A 12,347-nucleotide genomic window follows, 5' to 3' on the forward strand; every position below is an offset into this window, starting at 1 on the left:
TATATATATATATATATATATATATTTTTTGCCATGGTGAAGCAAGAAAAACGGAAAACTTTGTTTCGCAAAAGTATATTCATTTGATTAGTTTTATATTGACAATAATCGTTATTACTGTGTAATCCAATTAGTCTTTTTAGTAGAGATTTTGACTTGTCTCTCTCGATGGGATTAGGAAAATTTAGATGAAATGTGCGTAGTTGTTGATTTGTAATATAATGTTTACATATGCGTCTGATTATAATAATATATATATATATAAGCTTTTATTTATTATATTGTTTTTTTTCTTCAACTATTGATAATAACTTATCTCATGTAGTTTTCTTTTCTGTTAGCATTGTTGTGTTCTACGTGGCTGTATTGTTGACGTTTCGTGATTTTTCTCGGACAATGTATCACACACACAGAGCGATTTATGTAGTCATTATTGTGTCAATAGGCTTAGCCAAGACTGGATAGTGTTTGTTCCAAATGTTAATTGCCCCCCAGTGACACAGCGGTATGTCTGCGGACTTACAACGCTAGAAACCGAGTTTCGATACCCGTGATGGGCAGAGCACAGATAGTCCTTGTGTAGCTTTGTGCGTAATTAAAAACAAACAAACAAACCAAATGTTAATTAATAAAAATTATATTAAATTGAATTATATTTTCCTGCATATTTATTCTCCAGTTTTAATCACCATCGCATTTCTTCTTATGTGTAAGATACTTAAGTCAATCACTGAAAAAAATAATTTTATTATATAGTTTTATGTGTTTCAAGAAAATTAAAGTAATGCATTGAAATAAATATCTGTATTTATATTTTTTTAGCGCACCTAACAAAAGGTTACAGAGGCTAGAGTCGCACGTTGTAACTTTAGCTCGCAGCGTGGCGCATCTGTCGTCCGAGATGCGTACTCAACAGGTCTTAGTGCAGGAGCTGGAAGCACTGCGGCAGGATGTTAACTGGTTACAGGAACAGTTACGTACCATTGAATTATCTGCTGGAAACGTTGTCAGTAATTATCCAGGAGCACGTGCTAGTAGAGGGCAGCACAGCCGAGAGAGGGAGAAGTTCCGTCGTGATTTTCTAGAGCTGAACAATCCCGGCAGGATACAAAAACTAACAAAGTAAGCATATATATTTAGTTCGTTTTGCTTAATTTCGTGCAAAGCTACGCGACGGATAGCTGCGTTAGCCATCCTTAATGTTGAAGTGATAAACTAGAGGGAAGGCAATGGGCATCCGCAGGAGGGTACTTGCCTTCCTGGAAAGTGATAAACATATTTCTTTCTTTATTCATTCAGTATATATATATATAATGTTGCTTTAGACTTTGCCCCCTGGCAAAATTTCTGTGGACGCCCATGGAGAAGGCAGCTATTCAACACGACCCACTGCCAACTCTTGGGCTACTGTAATCGAAGAATGGGATTTGACCGTCACTTTTATAACGCACAGCCCAAAAATGTGGAACGCAATTTTTATTTTTTTGTTAAATCGGTACGAAACACGGAACTTTAGATACAGAGCCCGAAACGTTAACTACATGGCCGCGCCTATCCATAATTGTTTAATAATTTATTTTGTATCTTGTTACTCTTCAGACATTTTTTTTACGATGCAGTTATTCTCCATTTAAGTGTCATTAAATTGGGTTGACAGATTACTATTAATTCGGAAAGTTCGAGTAAAAATATTCATTAGTAGGATTTCCATCAGAAGTTTTGTTGTTAATAAGGTAACAACATTTCCATATACGACTGTATTTAAAATTTATTAACTTTGATTTTGTAAAGGCAGATATAGAAAACAAAATGTTTTACAAGAACAACCATAGTTGCAGAAAAAGGAATCAATGAAACGTAGGACTAGGAGGTTCTATATGCTGCACCTGACTTGGTTGTTGACGAGAAACACGGTTTTGGACTCTATGCTAAGACTTTTCATGAACGAAACTTGTTCATTTTAATTATTAAATGTGTTCTGTTTAAGAATTTGTTTGCGCAAAGTCATCCAAGTGCTATCTCCGCAAACCTATTTTTAATTTTTAATTAAAAGACTAGATGAAAGGCAGCTAGTGGACAGTATCCACCAAACTCTTGGGTAACTCTTGTCTGACCGAATAGTGAGATTTGACAATCATTCTTATAGCGCGCACACACCTTCAAAGTGAGGAGCATGTGTTTACGATAACGGGACGTGAATAATGAACCCTCAGCCAAACTAACCACGAAGCTGTGTCTGACCCTATCAATACATGACCAATGCATAAGAAATATCAGTTTTATAATGTGAACGCTGCTTAGAATTCGAATAAAACTACCGTATTTTTCATTACTGTAAGTACAAAAAAATATTTTTACTTGTTTTACATAATTCACGTACTTATAGAATAAGTAAAACAACAACAACAAACATATATGGTGTTACCGTGGCGTCATCCAATGAGCAACTGATTAGGAATTTCGCAAATATGTTTTATATTTACTATCCTGTCCTTCACTTGTCGGATATATCGACAGTTAACACATCTTGAGATATTTGTCTATAGCCTTGTATCTGTGTGTTTGACGCATTTCAAATTGGTATGAAAGGTAAGATTTTCTCAGACAATAATACAAATGTCGTAAAAGACAGATCCAATCACATCCTATTGGGAATAACTATACTACATAACAAAACTTTATATTTTCTTCCAGGTTTTTTGGAGATGAGCCCCCTTTACTCCGGCAGTTTCTGAAAAAACTTGGTTACGAGGTAGGTTTGAAATATTCAGCTGGTAGATAATAATACATTTCTTAAATTAAATCAAAGCTAATTCCGCAAATAGAGATACCTTTTAGACGCCATTTTTGTTTTATGGTTGTTAGCTTTAATTAGAGTTTATTGTCTTTTTATAGCACAAAATGTTGTCAACAAAAAACTGTGAACGAATGTTATGTTGAATGTTTTTTTTTAGTTAAAAACTTTTCGAACTTTTTATGACATAATATGGATTACCCCAGATCTGAATAGCTGATAATCAAGCTGGTAGGTTTGACAACTTTAGCTGACTGCAGCTACCTGTTAAAAAAAGAGGAGGCGTTGTTTTGGTATTAGACCAATTTAGCACTAAGCTTTCGATCAAGATGAGCCCACTGAGATCGATCATCAAACTAGCTTTAGAGACAGGTACTTTGGAACAAGATCATTCCACCGAAGTCGGTGATCAAACCAACATTAGACCATTTCAGCACTAAACTTTCGATCAAGATCAGCCCACTGAGATCGATCATCAAACTAGCTTTAGAGACAGGTACTTTGGAACAAGATCATTCCACCGAAGTCGGTGATCAAACCAACTTTAGACCATTTCAGCACTAAACTTTCGATCAAGATCAGCCCACTGAGATCAATCATCAAATTAGCTTTAGATCAGGTTAACGCTGTACTTTGGAAGAAGATCAGCCCATCAAATTAGCTTTAGATCGGGTTAACGCTGTACTTTGGAACAAGATCAGCCCACCTTGGAAAATGATCAGCACACTAAGATCGGTGATGCATACGCAGTGAAGTTTTGCATGTTTTAAGAACTTGCGGTTTGTGAACCAAATTCAACTGTGTAAATACAATGAATAACAAGTATCAACTGTTGTGGATTTTCAGGTCTTATTTTCATCGTGTATAATTAATATATTTTATGATAAGTATTTCATAAATCTGATGAATCCACTGTGTGTAATTATAGAAATTACTATGAAAGGCACTGGAAAACAATTAAAAGTTTAGTTGATAGTTAGTGTAAAACGTGGTTGTAAAGTTAAGTTAGTATGGATATTTAAAATGATCTTTATGTCGAAATGTGTAACATACTGGCGAAATATTTTTTTATCCCTCAAAAGGAATTAGGATTTTGCATATCGTTGGAAATGGCATTGTTTACATAAATACAGCCGTTATTTTACTGCTAACAGTGGAAAACACAGTACATTGTTCAATCTGGAACAATTTATTATGTTAGCTACAATTCCAAGTCAGCACTCCGAATATACTGCTACAGAACCATTACAAGATTGGCTCATGCAAAACGTTTTCTGTCAACGGATTAGTTAAAAAGTTCCAAGAGACAGAGAGTATTTGCAATCGTCCAAGGTGAGAATGTCCATAAACATTAGTAGACACTGTTGCAAAGATATTTGTGACGGATTTATTATTATTATCTATATATATATATTAATATCGATGTTTGTTTAAGTTAAATTTATATTTAAACATGTACATAACTTATACTGTTAAATATGTATTGCGAAATTCCCGCCTATTCTCTAAAATTATAGAAAGTTATCGAGTGTTAGAATCAACAACATATGTGTGTAAGTAAACATTGGTGTATCGTTTATATTGTTGCGTAAGCTGAACTTTCGAGGAACTCTCTTCACGCCTATAAATATAACCAACGTGACGCGCCAAAGACAGTATATATTATTAGTTTGCTATAGTTGGTGTGCTATATTATTGATTCTAACACTCGAGACTTTTCTACAATTTTAGAGAATAGGCGGGAATTTCGCAATACAGATTTAACAGTATAAGTTATGTACATTTTTAAATGTAAATTTAACTTAAACAAACATCGATATTAAAATAGATATATAATAGTAAATCCGTCACATACTACAAACCACTGAAATCCTTCCTGCAGGATCTATCCAAGGTGCAAGCAGTGTCCATAAATATCAGTGAATACTGTTGCAAAGATACTACAAACCATTGAAATCCTTCCTGCAGGATCTACCCAAGGTGCAAGCAATGTCCATAAACATCAGTGAATATTGTTGCAAAGATACTACAAACCATTGAAATCCTTCCTGCAGGATCTATCCAAGGTGCAAGCAGTGTCTATAAATATCAGTGAATATTGTTGCAAAGATACTACAAACCACTTAAATCCTTCCTGCAGGATCTATCCAAGGTGCAAGCAGTGTCCATAAACATCAATGAATATTGTTGCAAAGACACTACAAACCATTGAAATTCTTCCTGCAGGATCTACCCAAGGTGCAAGCAATGTCCATAAACATCAGTGAATATTGTTGCAAAGATACTACAAACCACTGAAATCCTTCCTGCAGGATCTATCCAAGGTGCAAGCAGTGTCCAGATTCTGACGTATTGGACTGGTTTAACGTAAGGAGAACTTTGTACATTATCTCCATATTTCCCCTACACCATCTGTGTATTCAGGCGTTAAAACTATACGACTGTGAATCCCCCCACCCCAAAAAAATGTTTGGAGTTCGTAGTACGTGTTGCATTTCATTAACCCTCCTGTGGTATATCCTATGGAGAAATGAGGCCTATTTCACTCTTCGTGATCATGTGCATCTGAGCCAATGAAAATCCACGAGTAACTGAACATTCTGGGACTTGGAAACTTGTAAAGTGAAGGGACGGCATGAGCTATTGCACACTAGTTTTATGTCAGAACTTCAACAACGTGGATGTATTCAGGATTACATATGATGTCGTCTTTGCTTCATGTTCACAACCAATAAAAACTTTGCTCAGGCAGACACTTAATGAGGGCGGACATGGTTCTCAGCCGCAAATTTTGCCATGCCTTACCAACACGATCTCATGACCTGACCCTTCATGATTGCTAGTTATGTGGCTTTCTCAAGATCTGGGCCTGTCACCATGTCCAATAAACTATTCCTCAAGTGAACGATGTAATGACGACAAAGAATGGGCAATTCCAGGGAAGAACATGCTTTAATATATAATGTTATCGTCATAATGAATGTAGTTATCGAAAATGATAGTGGCGACGTTGAATTGCTGATATATTATTATTGTAGAAAACTCACTGTAATTCATAACTGTGATCTTTTATGTACGTATTCAAAACATATTGATTTATGTTATAAAGTTTTACACAGAGATTGTTGTTAATATCTATTCTGACTTTATAACCATCACGTGCTACAGCCATGACAAGACAAAATCACTACTATAATATAGTCATCCCCCTCATTTAAGTTTTATGTAAATCAGCCATCTTATGATCTTTCATGTGACCTGAAATGAAATTGGTTAGTCATTCAGCGCTTTAAGTGATAAGTAGACATTTTGGTGGGTGTGGCTTTACAGTTAATGACCTCATACTACAATATGGACTTTGGTTACTACTCACGGGAAATGTAGCCTCATACTAATGTCGCATGTTAAAATCAATGTTGTTAAGATACTGAGGTGTCATCGACCACCCATCTGAATAAACTATTGCATAGGCATCTTTAGTGTCTGGAGCCACTTGACAGAATGTGACATGTCCTTCAAAGCTTCCCGTACATGCTAGAGGTTTAAATCTGGAGAGCATAAAGATCACTTCATTTGGTCCATTCTCTATTTTAAAATGAATTTTTCGACTGATTGGAGAGACATTATCGTCACTTAGGCTAAAATCAAGGCCAATTGCAGAGCAGATGGCAACCAGATCCTAAGGATCATAGGATGTAATCCTTACAACGTGTAACGTTAATGGTACTATTCTGCAGAAGGTAGAGGTCAATATGTCCACCAGTGCTTATTCCTATCTGCATCTTTCTTCCACCATTGTGATATGTGTCACATTCTTGTATGGATATAGGATTATAACTAGTTCCATACCCTCTCCAAAAACACACACACATATATATATATATATGTATATGTCTGTTATCTGGCTGCAGGGTAAAGCACGAGTTTTCTGTAAAAAAAAAAACGTTCTTCCACGTGTTGTTGGTCCACAAAATATGTTCTAGACATTATTGCAAATAAATGTTTTATAATCCACTATAAGCGGAATGTTGCTAAATAAAGGCTTAATACATACATGCTGGCCTCATTAATACTTTCCAGCTATATCTACACAGGTAAGGCGTACAATTATGGGTGCGAGCAAATGACTCAGATCAATTGTAGCACACCAAAATCGACAAAAAGCAATTATTAGCTTATGTTGTAGATAATTGGCTGACTTGTCCAGGTGTCCTAGAAAGTGTACCATTAATTTTACAGTAGTTCCAGATTCTACTAACGTTTTGAAACAGTAGTTCCAGATTCTACTAACGTTTTGAAACAGTAGTTGCCAATTCACTACACACAGCCTGTTATAATTATCCAGCTTCTTTTTGTACAATGACTCTATAAATAAATAGACACACCGATGTTTTCTCTCAGGGCTAATCATGGCTTACGAACAATTTGAAGTACTTTCACCCAGTGATCCACTTCAAAATGATATTTAAGACAATGTTGTATAAGACCACTATGCACACATACACACACACACACATATATATATATATATGTATATAGTAAAAAGATGAATGACTAGTCAATTGCATACCAGATCACAGGACTGATCATAACATGCCTCACTTGCATGACAAAGAACTGGTTTTGCCTTGTCGTGACTACAGTGTTGCTAACCCTAATTATCCTTTACTTGTGCAGTGTACTGTACGTGATTTAGTAAAGTATTTCATTTCTGTTTCATGGACGCTACCTGTGTAGTGTTCGATAATATTTTGAATGCTGTTATTATTCACTACATCCACGATCACAGTTTGAGGAGCGTCAAACCTCGTTCGAATTTTATCTTGAGTTATATGAAAACGGAAAGTACGTAATTTTTAAATATATTTGTTTCAGCTTTATGTTCTTCATTTTATGCTTCAGAGAAACATTAATTGAAACGTTTATTAATAATATCACACACTATCTAACAGTTTGAATTGAAAAATAATTTGAAAGTCGATCTTCAGTTGAGTTTTATAACTGTTTACTTGGATTTAATTCCTAATGAAGAAATCTATAGCCAGACCTGTTGATTTCCAATTCTTCGCCATCTTTCGGCTCTTAAGCCTTAACTTTCAAAAATCGCTTCATTTTCTTTTCTTTTTTAAACATTTCACGCAAGTCATTTTAGTAACTGTCATGAAAGTTTTTTGTTTATTTCTGTTGTTTGGAAGGTTTCTGTTTCTACCTGAATGACTCATTCTATCTGGAACTTTGGTACCGTATTGTTTTTTGTTTTTTTGTTACATCCGATGTTTGTACTGTCCAAATAATAAGTAGAGACCTCAATTTATATTATAAGCTAAAAGCTTCAAGTGATTAATCCAACGTATATTAGAACTGAGTAGTGGCTACAATAGTAGTAACCAGAAAGTTACTTCTAATGTATCACATTCATTATCTGTTAATACCAACAGAATGGTATGTAATCTTAGCTTGAGAAGAGAGCAAGTTCATGACTACTTACATCCAGTTAACGTTAACACTTGGACGAAAATGTTCAAAAATATTCACGAACATATCTGAATATTGATATGCTCTGTTCTATTTATAAAAGGGTAAAATCTGAGAGTTTCACTCCCAAATTTGTGAAATTGCTTGTTTTATTTGTTTAGTATAAAAGTATTTTATTTTCGTGTGATTTCATGCTATTTTGAGATTTAAAGTTATTTAAATTCAAACATTTCGTTATTGGAAATGAGGTGTACAAAATTTTGTATTGCGTCCGAGTTTAAATTATATAGTTTCAATATTGTTTATTTGTAGTTCTCCTAACAGTTAAACCAAAAATCCACCTACCAGTAGTCCTTGGTAAAAATGACAGAGTTTGAATATTTACAGAATAGTCTCAGCTGATTCAAATTAGAATGATTAATTATTTTAAGACCTCTCGCCTTCTATTAGTGAAAACCATAATTTTCACAAAAAATAGCCTGACGTTCAGGGTTAGGTAATGTGCTATGTTTCATATATGTATCGTATCTATATGGACACAGATAGCTATAATTAATGACTTTCAAATATATGCTCTATGGCCCCCACCTGGTGAGCTGAAAATTGTGTCCTGTTTATATACGTATTTTAAGTCTTATACCAGAACCTAAAATCCTGTGTAGTTATGTACGTTAGTTAAATTAAGAGATTTTGAACTCTTGTAACTCTAGGCGTCTAAAACTCTCCTTGTTATTGTGTTGTTATTCATGATTCGCACGTGTGTTAATTTATAAGTTTTTTCTACGTAGATTAAATCAAATCTGAATTTCAAAAAGTGTGTTTATTGAGTTGTTTTCGACCATTAGCCTTATTAATCATAATGACATCTTTGGTTGTACCTTGTTATATATATATAAATATAACAAATAGTAAATACATATAAAATATATGTGTATATAGGGTTTACTCATTTCATTTGTATCCAATATTACAAGGCTTCAAACTGTTTTATCTCTAGGTGCACTGGGTGTTCCAAAATCTGACTTTTTTTTACAGGAGTATGTTTTTTGCTTTTCTCTGCTTTCAGCTAAATAAATATTTTAATTTCTATAAGCCTAAGTAGTCAAGTCAATCACGAATTACAACGTTCTACTGTTACTTGTTAGTTGTATATTTCTACAACCAGTGTTGACGATCCTTTGTTTTTTTTTATTTATTTATTGCACTAACCTACTGTAGTGTCAATAGTGGTTCTAATATAACTTCAAATGGACATAATGTAAAATAAATATTAAAGTATAAAATTGAAAATTACTAGAATTATTGTATTATGTTAAACAGATTCTGATTGACTGTACAACTTGTATTTATATAAAATAAATGTATTGCAACAGATAGATTTTAAGAGCATCGTTGTAGAAGAGAATGAAAACTTTTTCGTATTAAAGAAGCTTTTTTAAAGACCAAGAAAAAGCTGTTTCTGAAATTAACTAATTTTTAGTTGTTCAGAATACGATTCGGCATATCTTGAAATATTATGTCAAAATAACGTACATGATTAGATATGACAGTAAAGGCTTGTCTTAATATTATTATCTTTATATCTTAGCAACATGATTAGTATTTTAATAGATTATTGTACATTAGTAACAATGAAATTAACGTAATTATTTTACATACAAGGTGTCCCAAAAGTCGGTTGTCATTGGAATGTTAGGAAAATTAACACTGCTTGTCTCGCTTCTTTGCATATTTTTTTAGATGATGACACTGAGCATTAATGAACGACTGGAGGTGATATTGAATTGAACGTCTGTAATACTGTAATGATTTTTGATGGTGATAGATTTGAGCATATTCTGTAAACGAAGGGACATTTAAGTCTATGGCAATCGACTTTTGGGACACACTGCATATAGGACAGAAGTAGCTTATCAATAAATTAAAGATTGCTTAATGTCATGAAAGATGTTCTACTTCAGAAAACGTATGACTTTTTTTTCTCTTTCCAGAAATATGCTGCTAGTTTTGAAGGAGAAAAGATTGGTATAATGGAGCTCCCTTACCTCACAGAGGAGCGATTACAGAAGATTGGTATTCCAATGGGACCACGCATGCGCATTCTCCAAGAGGCCCAAATGTCTTTTCGCCAGGATCAGTTTAACATATATATAGTGTAAAATAGGTCTAATCTCTGTTTTATGTCAGACCTAAAATCGTGGTTATTACTGTATCGGTTTACTGAATTTCTGAGGACAGAATTATTTGCAGCTCTAATCTTCACTATTGAAAACTTTCTGTACGGTGTCTGACGTGTGGCGTATTAACTCACGTAATATATGAACTTGGAAACCACTGATCAGCAGTATGTTCTGTGGGCTGTGTATTTACATTTTGTAGACTAGAAAGTGTCAGCTCTAAGTTGATGAGAGACGTAACACTAAATGATTTGTTTACTCCTCACATGATTTGGAGCTTACAAATGAATGTAATTTTCTTTCTAAGCTCCTAATCAATGTATTGCTTGTGAATGTAAAGAATGTGAACCTCATTAACAACATTAGATGTTCATTCAAATTCAGAAGTCCGGGTAAAACACACACACACACACATATATATATATAATAATAATATTCTTTTAATTCTCATGGAAATCCGGGTTTTTACCTAGTTTATCTTATCTTCAATTATTAAAATGTACATTACAAACAAAATTCATTTCCATACTGTTTTGCTTGGCTTAATAAAAAATAAAAATAGTTTTATATGTTGCTTTGCGGTTCCTTTGTCGTATAGTTTCGTTTAACCACATCACTCCAAAGTTACTGAGTCTTCACTGTTTTAACTTAGAAAATAAATTACTGAAAATATGGATAGTTACCTCCAAGGTCTTGCATGATACATCAACAATTGTCATTCAATTATGATTTCATTTTTCGCGGTAATCACTTAAAACTTAAAAAAATCTTCTGATATAACCACGTATTACTTAACGATGTATATAATGTATCAGATATTAATAAAGTGAGAAGCCTGACAGAAAACTGTATTAATCCAAGATTTAAGAAATTGGTTCGTTATTGGCTGAGGGGCAAACAACTCCAGTGGTGCAGTAACACTTCTACTGTTTGAATAATCACTTATTCTTGTACCTCTTTATTTTATACGTATAAAACAACTTTATGAGCTCTCTCCTCAACCTTATTAATCAACAAATGCTCAAGTGAAGACCACCAATCTCATTTCATTTTGCTGTGAATTAATTCGGTTCCTGTCTTTTCAATCATCTGATGGTCAATAAGAATACTACAGCAGTAAAGCTTACAATTTGAAGAAACAACTGTAGGCGGCTCTTTTTCAATAACGATGACAGAAAAATCAAGGTAGCGCTAGATAAACAAATAACTTACTGTAGGACTACATTAAAAGACGATAAGTATTTATTCCTGAGAATCTTAAACGGTCTGTTTCTTAAGCCTTTTCTATTATTTTTTATCCAAAGAGGCCGATTTTTCTTTGGTTGGTTAATTTGTTTCGCTGGCCTTTTTCAAATGTTCTTTTTCTTTTGTCTTCGTATTTCTTTTTCATTTTTCTTACCCTTCCTTTTTCACTCGTCATGAAACAATATGAGTTTTATGTATGTACATAGATACTTATGTATGTGCTGAAACTCGAATCCTTGTGATTTTCAATGCACAGTGTAACAATGTTTTTTTATTCTATCGGTAATACGAGGTGTATAAGATTTTCAACTACTAAATACTACATAAGCATCTCGGTAGATGGCGGTAAAATATGTATCTGCTGTTCTTTGATTAGCAAAAAGCTATGAAAATAAAACCTATAAATTAGCATTTTATGCATGTAAATGTATTGCATTTCTCTGGAAATATGAAAATCTTTGATTACTTGTTTTTATGTCAGATATTGTGTATCTTTATATCTGACGCTTACCGATTTATAATAAACCCAATTTTGCTCCTAAAAAAGTATTCAAATACTTTAAGGTTATGTGCGTGGCAGTGTTAAGAACATATAAATTATATATATATATATATAGCGTCTGTGTGTCTTGGTACCTTAGTCAACAAATCCGGCC

The 12,347-nt window shown here is 33.7% G+C and overlaps 1 protein-coding gene across 1 annotated transcript in view; it reads left to right on the forward strand.

Moving 5' to 3' along the window:
• Positions 1 to 11,366, forward strand: part of LOC111085268 — a 112,418-nt gene extending 101,052 nt beyond the window's left edge. Inside the window, exons 13-15 of the mRNA XM_022383021.1 lie at positions 823 to 1,122; positions 2,695 to 2,752; positions 10,261 to 11,366. Of these exons, the coding sequence (XP_022238729.1) occupies positions 823 to 1,122; positions 2,695 to 2,752; positions 10,261 to 10,428 (526 nt within the window). The 3' untranslated portion in view covers positions 10,429 to 11,366. The remainder of the gene's footprint in view (positions 1 to 822; positions 1,123 to 2,694; positions 2,753 to 10,260) is intronic.
• The last annotated feature ends 981 nt before the right edge of the window (positions 11,367 to 12,347 follow it).

Source organism: Limulus polyphemus, unplaced genomic scaffold (genome assembly GCF_000517525.1).
Source record: "Limulus polyphemus unplaced genomic scaffold, Limulus_polyphemus-2.1.2 Scaffold300, whole genome shotgun sequence".
NCBI classification, from domain to species: Eukaryota; Metazoa; Arthropoda; class Merostomata; order Xiphosura; family Limulidae; genus Limulus; species Limulus polyphemus.